Source organism: Sebastes fasciatus, chromosome 5 (genome assembly GCF_043250625.1).
Source record: "Sebastes fasciatus isolate fSebFas1 chromosome 5, fSebFas1.pri, whole genome shotgun sequence".
NCBI classification, from domain to species: Eukaryota; Metazoa; Chordata; class Actinopteri; order Perciformes; family Sebastidae; genus Sebastes; species Sebastes fasciatus.
In genome coordinates this window covers 22,004,912-22,021,577 of record NC_133799.1, presented here as the reverse complement: position 1 = coordinate 22,021,577, position 16,666 = coordinate 22,004,912, and the positions used below count along the sequence as shown (strand labels likewise).

General features: G+C 42.4%; 1 protein-coding gene across 4 annotated transcripts in view; it reads left to right on the top strand.

The window, feature by feature from the left end:
* The window catches only part of zbtb7a (zinc finger and BTB domain containing 7a), a 35,911-nt gene extending 23,061 nt beyond the window's left edge, over nucleotides 1-12,850 (top strand). For all 4 annotated transcript variants that reach the window (XM_074635778.1, XM_074635775.1, XM_074635776.1 and 1 more), the window contains exon 4: nucleotides 1,850-12,850. In XM_074635778.1, the coding sequence (XP_074491879.1) occupies nucleotides 1,850-2,285 (436 nt within the window). In that variant the 3' untranslated portion in view covers nucleotides 2,286-12,850. The remainder of the gene's footprint in view (nucleotides 1-1,849) is intronic.
* Nucleotides 12,851-16,666: the final 3,816 nt, after the last annotated feature.

Genomic DNA, 16,666 nt, shown 5'->3' with positions numbered 1-16,666 from the left:
TGAAGTCTAAGGCAGCCTGATAAAGTTTAGTGGGCTGCGGTGTACAGTACCACCAGCGCAGAGTAAAAAATGTTCCAGGATGTAGTGACATTATGTTAGATTTGGAGAAGTCAAGTCTTAGTTTGGTCTTGTTTTGACCAGAGTGTGATTGTTGTATTTGGAAAAGTAAGTCTTCTATATGAGCTATTTGATATTCTTAGAAGTGACAAATTACGGCTCGTGGGGATAGAACTAGACTGCTAAATTTACAGACTCATCTATAATTCACTAATACTCAACGATAAACATCAAGTTTTCAGCTGCAGAGGACATCTAAGTCCTCTTTTTCTATTCACAAAACACATTTTTTTTGCAATCTGTCAATTGTTACGGTGCCGTCCTCAAAGAAAAGTTAACAGAAATCGTAAAAGTGCCAACTGACACAGTGAACGTTGAGCCTTCTCGTCCGTCCACAGTTGTGCTCTTGTGTGCAATTACACAGATAAAGATGTAAAGTTTATGGCTTCTCCTCAGTTGGCCTGGCTGCCCTCACAGAATAATCCCGTTGGAAGAGATCCAAAAGATGGCTGTTTAATAGGAAATAAAACCATCCAAAGCTTATTAAGCTGAACACTTTATGAGAATTATTAATGTATTTTGAGTTCATTATATATTTGTAAATTATATTACATAGCCTGATTTGTAACTGAGGCTGAAAAGACAACCTGAGTGTATTCAGATAGGTATGAGCTGATCCTGTAGTGCAATTTCTTTGGCTGGACCACAGAGGGCCAGCCCTACAAACGCAAAAGTCTGTCACTGAGTGATGAAGTTACATGATTGGTCGGCCGAGTGTTGGAGTTTCCTCATTGGCCGTTGCTCTTTCAAAATGATAAGTTGGGAGCAGTCCGTCTTACAGATGAGCCCGTCCAGCGTGACGCGTCCAGCTCCCGAAACTTGGACCAAGCTGTGAAACTAGACGATCTAGATTTAAAATGAAACGAGATTCAGCAGTGTCATGGCCTATTTATTGCTTAAAATATTTTCAGAAGTAGATTTCGGTGGATTGTTTAGACAGAATAACAGAAAGTTTACGAGCAGGCAGACATGTTGTTTCCTGTTTGAAACGGCAAGCAGAAAACCAAGGCAAAGAACGTGTATTGCCAATTGTTCGATCCATTGCAACATCAGCGCCCAGCAGCAAACCTACGCTTCCGCCTTTTTCGACTGAAAGCGACTACTGGACGCCAGTACAAAAGTAAAACAAAATTATTTCTATTCTATTGTCATATTCTACTGAAATAGCCTGTGTTGAATAATAAATTATTATAAATATAACAAGCGTTTTCAGTTTGTTGTCAAAAAAGCGCCAGAGTTTTGTCTCTTTGCTGTTTTGGTAGAATATAACAATAGAATAGAAATAATTTTGTTTTACTTTTGTACGGCACTTTTTAGGCGGACGTTTTACTGCCGTCTGCTAGTTGCTTTCAGTCCAAAATGGCGGAAGCGTAGCTTTGCTGCTGGGCGCTGATGTTGCAATGGAACGACCAAGTGACTTTAACCTCTTGGCTATATACGTTCTTTGGTACTATATCTATACTCTGGGGACCAATCAGGTGTATTACGTGATAGGGTACGTCATCACTTGAACAGCCAGTTGAGTTGAGCTGCACGTCCCCTAGTGTCCTTGCCGGACCTGGTGGACATGTAACGCTGGATTTAACATTATAGACATGACCACTGACTATTTGTTTAACAATTCACAAATTCACAGACTGGCCATACATGGTCCAGACATATACTCGGTTTTGACAGAGACTTGTTGTCTGTGTATTCTGTTTGTGATTTTGTTTATTTTTCTTTCTTCCAGGCAGGACAAGCTCAAGGTTCATATGCGGAAGCATACAGGAGAGAAGCCTTACCTTTGTACGCAATGTGGAGCTGCCTTTGCTCACAACTACGACCTGAAGAACCACATGCGTGTACACACCGGCCTGCGCCCCTATCAGTGCTCAAGCTGCTTTAAGACTTTCGTACGCTCGGATCACCTGCACCGCCACCTCAAGAAGGACGGCTGCAACGGCATCCCCTCTCGTCGAGGCCGAAAGCCTCGGGTGCGAGAGCCAGGGCTCCTCGATGCCCCGCTGGCCCTGCTGAGCCCCGGCTCCGACACGGGCCCCGGGCCTCGTACCATCAGGGGACGGCGGCGCTCGGAGGCATCCTCAGCAGCAGAGGTGGAGGGGGCTGCTGGAGCCCATGCACACAGTCCTCAGCTGCAGGAGTTTGCGGGGGAGGCAGGGCCCTGAGAATGCAGGGGCGACAAGGACACTGCTGGACACCATAGTCACTCTGCACCGCCTGTGAGACAGGCCAGTGAACACAGAGGAGAAAAAACACACAAAGGCAAACTTTTAAAAAAAACAACTAACTATTCCTCTATAAACCAAATCAGGGTGTCACAAAAAATCTAATCTTTATATTTCTTTCTCCTTTTACTTTAGGAAATGGAGTAGACTTGCAAGCACTTGAGTCGGTTTATCTGTTAAAAGAGCAAAGAACGCTTCAAATCATGCACCCATGACGTCCACTTTCTGGGCCATTTCTTTCTTTATAATATTAGGGGTTTTATACATTGGCATATGTGCTTAGGCAAATGTATGATAGATACAAAGAAACTCGGAGCAACTATGCAGTTGATTTAGATTTTTATTGGTTTTGTCCTCACAGCCTTCAAGCTCTAAGCAAGGTGTCTATCAAGCATCTTCTGGCTGCTGTACGGGTGAAGCGAGGACAAATCCTCCCAGTGAAAACAACTCTTTTTCTATTCTTTTGCAGGTCTGAAATGTACAGTTACCATAGAAACAACATTGCCACAATATGGCATATGCAAGGAAAACTCACCACAATTTTGATGCAACAGTTTTTTCCTCTCTAAATGTTCCAGAAAGAATCAGACGAGGGTTTGATTGAAGTGTTACTTACTCTATAAAATGCGTCTATGGTTTGTCTTATTGAGAAACAAATTCACGTCGAGTCAAATCCACTTTAATGGGGGCTCTTCTCTTGCAGGACTCGGGAATATGAGGGGTGGAGGGTTTGTGTTTTTAAAGCACTACCATCGTCAATGTACCTGTTGGCTTGACTACGTTGCCTCTTATCCCTCACAACCCTGCAATTTCAGCATTTCTGTTTTCTCTTTTTTTTGATTTTGTCTTAATTTTTTTTGTCGTTGTTCCTTTTTGTTGACTGCTTCGGGTACTTGACACTTTATAATTGTATACATGTATATACAGCAGGTGGTGATATGACATTAGTCCCCTCTTAATGCTGAGGTGTACTTACCAATCGGGTTTTTCCTCTTAGGCTTGATGTCATATTTCTCACAGAGTGAAGCTTGTGGGTGAACGGGAAAAAAAAACCTGTATGAATGTTTGATGAAAAAAAAAAAGAAACATTGAATCACCCATTTTGTCCTAAACTTAACACTTAACTTGTATAGTTCCTGCCCAAAGGATGAGGAGGTCGGATGAATGAATGTGCTTAAAACTTTGTGCAGTTTTTTCGGTCCTTGTGTGACAAGGCGCGGGTAGCATTTAACCAACCGCAGGTTAAAGGAATGGCAGGGAGCCCGAGTGAGAGAATGACAAAGAGTACGAAGACGAGATAGACGAGCACCTTTTTTTCTATGTTTGCACAGCTTTACTAAAGATATCCAACAGAGCGAGAGAGAGAGAGAGGTATATTTAAAGGAAGTGGGCTGGTGTTCGGGAGGGAGTGAGAGGAGGTTTATGTATCATGCTTATTCCAATCGTCTTTGCCCTAGGGACCACACAACCGTGAGGCAACCTGTATGATGAAGAGAGCAATAAATACCTGTCCAAGTTGGGAGGCCAAATAGGAGCACAGCTGCAGCTGGTTGATGGGGGAGGGGAACAAGGGAAGGGGAGGGGGATCTCACAATGTCTGTTGCATTCCAAAAAATAATCTCCCCCAGCTCAGCCACGTTTCCAGGCAGGAGGCGATCAAATCAGGCCTTTTCTCTCCCTCTGTAGTCCTCTAATGCCCCCGAACTAGCCTGGAGGGGATATTATTATATTAGAGCCTGGTGTTAGTGTGGGTAGGACGCCTGGTGCTGGCAGTTTAGTGTGTTCATATGTCCGTGTGTTTGTGCACGTGTGTGCGTGGCAGCCGGGGTCGCTCTGGCCACATCATCACTGTGTGAGTCAGCCACAGCCTGTTCAAACATGCACCCTGAGCTGCCAGCCCCAATGCACTTTCTCTGTCTCTCACACACATGCTCACACACACACACTCACACACTCCGCTCACTGGACCCAGGTATCCTGTAGAGAAGGGGAAAACACCAGAGCTGACAAATCTGTTTGAATATTGTAAGTGACTCCGTGCATCTGGATTTGTTAGTCTCTTCAAGTTGTGCTATTGTACTCCAATTCCAATGTTGTTTTCCTAACTAGCACGTTTTGAGTCGAGAGAACATTAGGGCTGTCCCGAATACCATTTTTTGAGCTTCGAAGCTTTGATGAATAATATTCAAAGCTTCGTGGCACCGCGCAGCACAGCAGGCTGACATGTTCTTCTGTCTGTTGGTCCCCATCTCACCTGTTTCAGTGACCCGGGACAGTGTTGCTGCCGCACACAAACGGTGACATCCGTCTCAGAATAACTAATAATTAGGGCTGTCAATCGATTAAAATAGTTAATCACGATTAATCACACAGTTTTTATCTCTTCAAATTGTACCTTAATTTGTCAAGTATTTAATAATCTTATCAACATGGAAGTGGGCAATTATGCTTGCTTTATGCAAATGTATGTGTATATTTATTATTGGAAATCAAATAACACAAAACAATGAAACGTATTGTCCAGAAACCCTCAGAGGTACTGCATTTAGCATAAAAAATATGCTCAAATCATAACATGGCAAACTCAAGCCCTACAGGCAACAACAGCTGTCAGTGTGTCAGTGTGCTGACTTGACTATGACTTCAAACTTCATGTGATTATCATAAAGTGGGCATATCTGTAAAGGGGAGACTCGTGGGTACCCATAGAACCCATTTACATTCACATATCTGGAGGTCAGAGGTCAAGGGACCCCTTTGAAAATGGCCGTGCCAGTTTATCCTCACAAAAATTTAGTGCAAGTTTGGAGCGTTATTTAACCTCCTTCATGACAAGCTAGTATGACATGGTTGGTACCAATGAATTCCTGAGGTTTTCCAGTAAAAACTGAGCCTGCTACAACCTAAAAATCGCAAGTTGCGTTCAAACAAATTTGCATTAATGCGTTATGTCGTTAACTTTGACAGTCCTACTAATAATAATTAAAGGAGCATTTTGAATAATGATTTGGAGGTTGAATACCATGACAACGGTTGAAGCTTCGAAGCATTCGGGTCAGCCCTAACAGAACATGCATGTGATTTAGAGTCACCCCCCCCCCCAAAACCAATCATGTAATATCTGCAGTAGTTCAACTATCAGTCCTTTGCACCTTAATTGGAGAGAGGCAGGTGGTGAATGCACTTTGTTACTGAGGAGGGCACTTTTGTCAGCGAAACGGGTACTTTGAAACAAACAAGTTGCAAATGAGATCAGTCCTTTCTTCTTCTGTCCGCGGTGGTGAAGTTCCTCCGCTGGGTTTGTTCAGGTTTTGACGACAAGCTGCCAAAAAAAAACAGAAATATACGAGTTCAGATCTCTAAAAGAGACGCCGGGTGGGCTCCGATACAAACACGTTGAGTTTTGTGACCTTAAGAAAAGTTAAATTAATCCATGTAACTGATTGAACTTGAAGTTGCTGATACCTAGTGAGTTGTCTTTATGTCTTAATGCAAAGGAAGGGGCTAGGAGGAGGAGGAGGAGGCGGAAGAAAGGGCACTGTGTGTGTGTGTGTGTGTGTGTGTGTGTGTGTGTGAGTGAGCGTGAGCGTGTGTGTATGTGTGCATGTGTGCATGTGTTGTTACTGGCTGGCAGGCTGGAGGGTCTCAGGACAAGCTTGGATAAACAAACTTTGCCCCATCTGTTCACCAGCTACTCTCATAACTACACGTGTTCTCCGAGGAGCCGCGGTGATAATAGGTTCCACGGTACCGCGGAAGCAGAATATTGTTAAACAACTCATCGGACAGTTGCTTGTTTACTTCACGGCTCTCTCGGTGCAGATTTGCATAGCTCTTTGTTTACCCTCGTTGGTCGTTGACAGTTGTTGGCTCGGTCTTGAGAGCTTTAGTTTCTATTTTTGCTTCTCCGTTATGATATAGATGGGGTTTATTAATGCACAGTTTGACTCCCACCGGCGGTGCAAGCTGGGTATGTGATCTTTATGTAGCGGTACTTGGTATGGACCACGTAAAGCAATTTTGTGTTGATGTGGCAGAAGGTGAGACCTGTTTGCCATCTTAAAACGTGTTGCTTTGGACCTTAATATTTCCCCCAAAAGTCTTATGTTGTTTGTTGATTAACCAAAGCTTTTTTGCCCTCAATCTTCTTAGAGATAGATATAGATAGATAGATATAATTTATCCGGACTGGGCCTCCCTGACTAAGCCACACACACAGATGCCCTCCTCTTGAATACATATGCAGAAACGTGTGTGAAATCAAACAGATATTTACTTGAGTTTGCTTTCTCTCGCTCTTTGTATCCTTGTGGACGATAGAATCAGAGGTTTAAGGATGTATAGTTTTTTTTCTGTCTGTCTACACTTTTCTTAAAATAACGTGTTGTTGCTACTTTTTTTTTCTAACGATTTTACATGGCTGTGCGTGCGTGCGTGTGTGTGTGTGAGTGTATGTGTGAGTGCGTGCGTTGGGGGTTACGGTTTTTTGGGTTGCTGTGCCAGGAGGGTGGGGTAAACGGGTGCTTGGGTGGGGTTATGGATATAAAGCCTGATAGCACTGGAAATGGTGCTTTAGCTGAGGGAGCAAAAGTTTGCACTAATGTTTAATGTCCTTGTCCTGCTTATGGGAGAAGGGCAGGAGACCTCAGAACGGCCTGCGAGTTTCCATGAGCACAGAGCAGTGTGGTTAATACTCAATGGTCTCTTAAAGAGTCCATCCAAGCCCTCCATAGAAATAATCATGTACAGTATATTAAGAAATATACAGACGTCCAACAACAACAAATACCAAAGGAGAAGAAATGGCTTGCATTCAAGTCGTTGGACATTTTAAGCTACCAATCTCATGTTGGATTAATAGAGTTTTATTGTTGAATCTGAAGGCTCTTGAAAAGAGGACTTTTGATGGACACTATAAATGGTGTGATAACAGCAAATCATGTTAAGAAATATTCCAAATGTACAACATTTAGGCACTTATAAAGTAGAAAAAGCCTCTCCGAAACCATTTGTCCTGGTCTGAAGGCTGAGATGTAACTGTGTGTGCAGGTGCCAGAGATGTTGAATCCAGTTCTTTTAAAATTTTAGATGATGATGATGATGGGATTTTTATGTCTCATGTTCAGTCAGCTGATGAATAATGATATGAAATGATAATGAAAAAAACATTGTTATTGTTGAACACTGTTATTTTGATGATAGCTGAACTGGATGGTTTCAGTTAATTGAATTTAAATGTTCTCTCGCTGAAGCAGACTGGGACTCTGTGGCCTCGTCTGAGCAGCACTAAGCTTGTTTTTTTTTATTTAATGTTTCCAGACAGTTGTATTGTGCAGTTCGGGGCTGAGGCTCACTCCCACCAGGTGGACAGCGCAGACATCAAGGGCCGGCAGTGTGCCTTACGTGGGCAGGAGCTGACAAAACTCACAACTTCTTCTTCATATTTTAAAACCAAATAGAGTGCTGCAGGAATGACGTATTTTTGTAGGCCAGCTAGGAAGCTAGCATCGCCCTGGGTTCCCTCGACAAAAAAAACAATGTGATTTTTCTATTTCTGTGGAAAATCAGCTCTGTTTATGTTTATGATACTTACATGTTTTGTTCCATAAGATAATCTCCACAAATGAACACCACTTTTATGATTTTTGTGAATGCAATCGCCAGAAGTAAAAAGCTAACGTTAGGTTATAAACAAACTACACCACGGTCGCACGAGTAAACACAACGAGGCTGTAAAGGCGGACGAGTCGGCGTGATGACGTCGAGTATGGTGCCTTCAAATGAAACTCGTGAGCTCTTTGTTTACAACATGGGAAGTCGTGTACGCGATATGATTGGCGTTCAAGTGGTTAAGTAAGGGATAATGCACAGCGAGCTGGTCATTGTTGTGAAAGAGACGAGATGATGATGCCACACCCCGACGGGAAGCGGAGGGGTCTCTCATCGCCTTCTCGGAGTTTCTTTCACAACAATGACCTGCTCGCTGTGCATTAGAACTGCGCCCATAGGAACGGTCTGTTATACATAGCAACAGTCTGCTATAAAGAAATAACAGGCCGTATAGAACGCAGTGATTGACCAATCAGAATCGAGTATTCAACAAAGCCGTCTAATAAGTCGTGAGAACACCGCTGCTCAGCAACGTCAAAATTACCGTTGCTGTCGGCGTCTAGAAGCCACAGAGGCTAACAATTTAGCAAGCTAGCAAGTGGGTAACGTAAAGCAGGAAATGTAAAGGCATAATGACAGAGGAAAAAGATGAGGCTGTTTGGAATATCAGCATTTTCCTCAGACATATTATAAAATTACAAAGAGAAACAATAAACGATTAAATTACAATATATTAACTTATTATGCACCGAAAAATTTACTTCCATGGCCTTCGCCATTTCCGACAACATCAACAAACACGTCACAAGTCGTGAACTCTGAGCTTTCAGAAACGTTCCACTTACGAGGTCATGAATACCACAAGAGGGGAGCGTTCATATGTACTCGTAAACACGACCCCATTTGAAGACAACCAGTAGTCTCATTTAGCCACTTGCAACCGACTTTTTTTAAAACACATAAAGGCTTCAAAATTCACAAGTGGAGTTTTTATTGATGTATGTTATGTCGTAGAACAAAACGTTAAACTCTCTGAAGCTTGTGTTAACCACAGACCTTATTTCAGGCCTCTAACTAAAAACCCATTGACTTCCAGAGGAGGGAACCAGAAGTGCTAACATGCTAACTCATTTCCAGGTATTGGGACTCATTCCTGCAGCACTCTATAGTAAAAGCTGATTGGCTCGGTACTGAAATTGATCATTTAGACATGAATAAATTCATAATAATGTCACTACTTTAGAGCTTTGTCTCTGTCAGCCTCTGCGGATCCTCTTGTGTGACGCCAGCCTCAGCCCCAGACTAAGGTTACTCTGACCCAGGCTACACTGAGACAGTCTCACTTCATTGCAAGTGTTTTTCCAAATTGACCTTGATATGTTTTTTTGTTTTGTTTCGTTCCTATGCTGTTATCAAAGAGTTTTGGTGAATCTATCTGAGAAGGCCATAAAACAAAGACGACCAACAACTATGATAACAATTCTAACTGTAAATAATCAAGCGAAGAAGCAGGACGGGGTGACTGTTAATATTTGAGATTCGTGGCGGCAGACTATTCGCTTTGCTTCGTCATTTTCTTGCACTTTTTTTTTTTTTTTTTCGTGTTTTCCATCAGGCTCTTGATGCACAGCAAGCTGAGCGCAGCATATGCAGTACGGCACTATGCGCAGCGTGGCTCTGGCACTTACACAGACAGCCCTGGGTCCTTCAGAGGGGCCAGGCTGCTGTCTGTTGGCTGCTCTCAGCCGAGTGGGGACAGTTTGCACTTGGAGTCTCTCTCAGTCTCTGGGGATGCAAAGGTTGGCATACAGGGAGGGAGGAGGATTTAATACGGGTGGTAGGGGGGAAAGCTGGATGTTTGTTTTTCAGGGATGAGGTTAGAAAGCCCCAGGTGATGGGACTATTTGCTGAGCAAGGGTTCAGCGTTGGTCCTCTAAGTCAGTGGTTCTCAACCTTTTCTGTGTAAATGGCCCCTACATTTATAAGATATCGCTTCAGGGACCTCCACCTGAAGAGATTTTGGTTGTTAGATATGATTAAGACCATCATTTTATAGTCAACAGTGGGGGAAAATGAATCCTATGATCCGAATAGTCACTCTCATGTCTCTTATTCACATTGGGCTCACTTCTATAGTGAATTAAATAGTGCAAATAAACCCCATTTTTTCTGGGGAACCCCTGGAACTCCCTCAAGGACCCCTGGAGGTCCCCGGACCGCTGGTTGAGAACCACTGCTCTAAGCTGGTAGGAATTGCATGGCCACAATATGATAAGAATTGTAACACAAAGGAGGTCACGCCAGTTTCACAACAATGCGAGCGTTGGCTGATCTCTTTTGTCTCTATGTAACTCAGGTGGAAAATACACTGCTATGCATTGGGTTTCAATGTCTGCTAAGTTATGTCTAATCACCCTCCAAGTCTCCGTATTCGCTTTTCGTACCGATATTTAACATAATAGTTCCCAGAAAGATATAAAAGCAGGAACAGTTCCCTCGTTGTAAAGTGGCTGTGACCAGCCCTATCTCTCCATCTAATATTGATCCGGTGAATTGTTTGTTGGAGGGAAGGAAGCCACTGGAGATTCAGTCTTATTAGTCAGACTGTAACATTTTTTGAAAGGAGATGGGGTTGGAAAAGCACGGAGGAGGAGGAGGAGGGGGGGAGGTTCTCTTACTCTCTTCTCCCATCGCTCTCTCCCTCTCTCTCTCTCCGGACTTCTACATCTTTGCTGCCGACTGGCCTTTGATCAAAGATCACACACCCTCAGCAGGGGAGTCGTCAGGAGGGGAGAGGAGGGAGAGGGGAGATTGGATGAGGTGCGGAGGAAGAATTTCAGTTTTCAGTCACCTGAACCTAATTTAGGACACATTCCATAACTTCATACTGTGATTGGAGTTTTTCGGCAGGTGTAAAGGATGCAGACGGCAGCACGAAATGGTCAACTTTTTTACTAGTTGGCTGTTTCAGTCAGTGCGTCTAGTCTCGCTATCCCTCCACTGTGTGACAGACAGACAGTTTAAAACAGTGATTCTCAAAATTGGGTCTGGGGATCCCCAGGGGTCCATGACACTCTGTCAGGGGGTCCGCCAAATAATTAGCTATAAATGATAAAATTGTGCTGTATCATTAAAAAGTGCATATGTAAAGATGAAAGAAGAAATATCAGTGTTATAAACATTCAAAACATTGCAAATTTCCCTGCCGTGGGACGAATAAAGAATGATCTTATCTTACCTTATCTTAAAATGATTCAAATTGAAATGTGTTTCTGGGGTTTTGGAATACAAATTGTTTAGCATCTACGAGTACAAATGGTGGTAAACATATATGCTTTAATCGGTGTTACGATTAATAGGGAACATATCCTCCCCTTTAAGGGGGTCCCTGGCCCCAAACAGTTTGAGAACTGCTGGTTTAAAAGACCCCCCTTGGTGTCCCGCTATCCAACTGCCTTTTTTCAGCTTCTGCGATTGTAACAAAAGCACTTTGCGAAACGGCCATCCTGAATTTTGTGTGCTTTTATTTTATGGTTATCACTATTGTTGTTATTTTTGTTGTTCCTGTTGATGTTTTTCTCAGTGCAGATGATTATTTAAATGCAAAAAAACAAAAAACAATTTGATGAAAATGAAAAAAAAACTTGAATATTTGGATTGAAGGTGGTTCGAGCTGCCGCCTCATCTGGACATGAACACACACATCTCTGTTGTACTACCACCATACCTGTTATATGCAGCTTATTGCATAGTCACACAAAGGCAGGGGGCTCTGGACGGACCTGCCCCAACCTGCTCTCTGCTTTCTGTCTCAGATCTCGTCGGGAGAAAGGTCATTTGATCTCATTTTTGGGAGACTCCTTTTCTTGAAAAAGAAACCTGTATAGCAGTTGCAAAGCTTTCTGAGAAGGCTAGCTGTGCTGAATGTTAAACATGCAGTGTTGTATCCACTGCAGAATCTTTTTTTTGTCTGCAATAACGCCCTGTCTGTAGTTAAAAGGCTGGATCTGGTATCCATATAGAGCTTAAATGATTATGAAAGACGGATGAAATGGCCAAACGACCATCATTACACTTTTGCAAATCAGTACAGAAACAAATTTTTGGCCTTAACATCTTTGTCAAATCAAGATTAATAGAGTGATATTGATCATGATAAACATTCAATAAATCCATAGTTGAGTAAATGGTTTTGACTTGGGAGAGAAAGAAATAGACTATTTATAATAGATTGATTTGTAATTGTGATTATTATGATAATCCTTTACAGAGTTTGTTTTCTGATGTACATTTAAAATGGCAGAAAATGTCCCAATTCTCAAACATGGACATTAATTGTAAACACACAATCACAGAAACTGTTGCTCTTCTTTGCGTGTTAAAACGTTCTTCCTTGTTGCACATCTGACCACGCCCCGCTGTGTGCATCACAACAAGGGCACCTGCTCCGGCGGCATCACTAATTGAATGGAGGGCGGTCAGAAAGTGCAACGCCATCGAACGTTTTAACCCGCAGAGTGCAGCCGCCGTGTGATTCAGTGCGAGTTTGCTTTTTTTTTTTTTTTTTTTAATAACTCCTTTCTCTCTTCACAAAGGTTTTTTTCTTAGCGTAGCAGTCTGTCAGTCCATATCTGTTGGAAGCTGCAGGGGAGGGGGAATATAGGTGATTTTTTTTGAGAATTTGCACTTTTTGGCGATGAAAATAAATTGTATTGTATATGAGACCACTAAATCCACACAGTCTAAACCATATAATTCCATTTTGTGTCATTTTTTTTGTTCTGTTCTTCTTTTTTTTTCTTTTTTTTTTAATATATCCAAAAATGTCTGGCATCTGGTTGTCTGGTTTAAAGAATATAAAAGTCTTTCTATTAAAAACAATGGTTGCAAAGATTTGTGGTGGGTAATTGTCTCTTATTCAAACATTAGTTTGTTACAATAATCAAAACAATAGTCGTGGGTACAGTGCCGTGTCACGTTATCCTGTCAAATAGTTTAATGACTTTTTAATTTGTTACAAGGGTGTTCAAAATAACAGTCAACAGGTGTGTAGTCCTTTATATAGTAGCAGGACTGCTGTATGGGTTTACATTATATTGACGTGTTTATGTAATATTTTGGGATGTCAAAGTTAACGCAAGTTCGGTTTTAACGCCACTAATTTCTTTAACGCAACTTGCAATTTTTAGCCAGAGTGATACCGGCATCATCGCAAAGGAGGTTAAATAACGCTCCAAACTTGCACAAAATTTTGGTGAGGAAAAACTGTCATGGCCATTTTCAAAGGGGTCCCTTGACCTCTGACCTCAAAATATGTGAATGAAAATGGGTTCTATGGGTACCCACGAGTCTCCCCTTTACAGACATGCCCACTTTATGATAATCACATGCAGTTTGGGGCAAGTCATAGTCAAGTCAGCACACTGACACACTGACAGCTGTTGTTGCCTGTTGGGCTGCAGTTTGCCATGTTATGATTCAAGCATATTTTTTATGCTACATGCAGTACCTGTGAGGGTTTCTGGACAATATTTGTCATTGTTTTGTGTTAATTGATTTCCAATAATAAATATATACATATATTTGCATAAAGCAGCATATTTGCCCACTCCCATGTTGTTAAGAGTATTAAATACTTGACAAATCTTCCTTTAAGGTACATTTTGAACAGATAAAAAATATGCAATTAATCGCGATTAAATATTTTAATCGATTGACAGCCCTAGTTATATTGTTCTGTTATGTACTGTACATAATGCAACCACTTAAGGACAAGACAGTTCTCTACACCAACCAGAAGGTGGCAGTATTATCACTGTTATCATCGTCTGAGGATGCAGTGATCCTCACAGTGCAGCCACACATCACCGCTGTGTGTGTCTCTCTTTCTCTCTTTCTCTCTTGCTTTCTTTCTTTTGCTCGCTCACTCACCCTCTTTACTGACCACGACAGCACAGATCAAGTTCCACATTTCATCCGATGCATAAACATGCACGTAGCCTCGTACGTTACAAAGAAAGCATCCATATCCAGGGGAGACACAGTGTGGATTTCGGCCTGACATACATAAAGAGTATACTGTAGTTATCTGGTTTGGTTTCAAAGCATATTTACTAATAAAGGCAAAGGTTTAATTTGAAGATATATAGATATATATCGAGGTTAGGCTACCGATAGTGTTAAATCTGATTGGTCCAGCGGCAGACTGCAACCATGGGCTTGTTGTCACCCTGTCTTCCTGTTTGTCTCGGTCTGTCTCCCTGAGGCGATCCTGTGGGGTGACAGAGGTCACAGAACAGCTCATTAACCCCACCCCGACAGCCCACACATTGCTGCAGTCCTCAGGCCCCGGCTACACACACTCACACACACACACACACACACACACACACACATTTTATAATTCTCCTCTAATAGCACTTAAGTCGACTTAAGCCCACTCCATAAGCAGTATGTTTTCAGGGATGCACCATGCATGTTGCATGTCGTATCATGCATTTAAATATGTTTCCTCATTCTTTATATGTATGAAAAAAAAAATGCATTTATCTTCAAATAAAAAAAACCTTTTTCAACATCTAATATAATACAAATCCACACGGAGTAATATATTAGAGAATGAGATGTTTTATTCAGTCGTGTTGAACCTGTTGGCCAGATGTCTCGGGGCTCCAAGTCATTAATTGTTATGTTTGTAAGGTATCTAAAAACACAGTGGGATATGGTGTTATTTTCCATGTTCAGACATCATTGTTGCAGTCAAAACATATTGGATAAGAGGAACAGCAGCACTTCAGGGGCTGGGAGATGCCTGGGAGCTGTTGTCTGCCGTCTCTAGTGGTATTATTCCCCCAATCATGCGTGTGTGTGTACGCGTGTGCTTGCAACTGTTTTCTGTTTACATGTTTGTCTATATGCTTATGCGCAAAGGTTTTATAATCTTACTTGCTTGTGTACATGTGATTGCATACCGACGTCATTAAGGCTCGCTGTAAATGAGCCTCTTACTGCCCTCACAATGAAGAGACAGGCTGTAATGTAAAGGAAAACAGCGACACACACAAACGCACACACACTAGCCTCATTTTCACCGGCACACACCTTTCTCCAGGGATATAAAATGCCCCTGCCTCTGCACACTGTGGGACATGAGTTTCATCCAAACTAGCTGCCGTCCTCAATAAAAACCCACGTGAGCAATCTCTGCAGTATAGATTTCCAGTTTCTCTGAGGGTATATTTTGTTCAGATCAGGTGTTTAAACTGCTCAATATGACAATAATGAGGCAGCGCTGAAGACATGTGTTCTTTCTTATGTTGATAAGGGACATTGACCTTTAACCTGTGCACCCCTGTAGTCCCCCCCCACCACCACCACCACCGCACCCCACCGGTCCCATATGCCCCCGGCCATCAACCCCCCCCCCCCCTCTGTTCTGCTCTGTCCAGCTCCCATCAGGAAGGATAGCGGGGGGATTGGACAGGCTTGGAGCCTCGCCTCTGGCCATCTCCCCTCCTCCCCGGAGAACAGAGGACTGAGGTGCCTTTAAACCACTGCGGCAAAAACCCTACCAAAACCCTGCAGTCATTAATATGCAAAAATGCAAATGAGTAGGTAATTAAGAGCTGGAGCTCTCTGGAGGCTCTTTGATTGCTAATGAATTCTAATCTGCAAAGAAAGGGGGGAGGGGAAGAGGGAAAAGAGATGAAAGAAAAAGAGAAAACAACGAAAAAGAGAAGCCTCAACCCGAAATTTGTCATATCCATAAGTTTTCATATCGCATTTGTTTTTACCTGGAAGCTGTAATCTAAATCAGTAGCTTATACATGATACAGGCCGAGAGTATTTTTGGGAGGAATATAAATGTGTAATGAACAGCCTTCAAAACACGTTTAAATCAAGTTAGTGTGATGGAAATCTTGTGAGCAAGTAGAAGCAACAAGAGACCAACAAATGTCTTAAGACTGGAGGTTTATTGCAGCTTGAATTTAAGGAGAACCGAACGACAGCAGTGATAAGCAAGTAGTCACAAGTGTGCTGCCACCTCAATCTGAAGGACAGAGCTAGTCAGAAGGGTATTTAAACCTGCAGTAGGCAGAATATTTTTTGGTATCATTGGTCAAAAATTCCTTAATAACCTTTCAGCATATTGTAATTCAAATGTTCTGAGAGAAAACTAGACTTCTGCACCGCCACATGGCTCTGTTTTCAGGCTTTAAATAATCTAGCCCGTGACGGGAGACTTTGGCCAATCACAGGTCATTTCAGAGAGAGAGCGTTCCTATTGGCTGTGCTCCGGCTGGTGGGCGGTGCTTGGTATTTCATCAACTGTTCTCAACATGGCTGCCGGGTCACAAACTTTCTCATTTTAACAGCTAAACAGTACACTACAAGATGTTTCTGGAAACATTTGAGGCGAGAAATAGGCATTAAAGTAACAGAATATTGATTCATATTTGATCAGGGCTGCTGACCGTTTGATCGGAGTTCGCAAGTAATTGAGAGCTGGCTCAGAGACGGCAGGCTCCAGCTCGGTTCTGATTGGTTGTTTTCCTCCGGGTCTGTGAAATCTTGTAGGTACCATTAGGAGAACCGGAGAACACAGAGGCACATGATTTTTTTCAGATTATCTGTCTCATGCACTACCGTCAGGATATGGTGAATAAAAAACCTTTTTCTAATCATATTTGCTCCATTTCTAGCCACTGCTG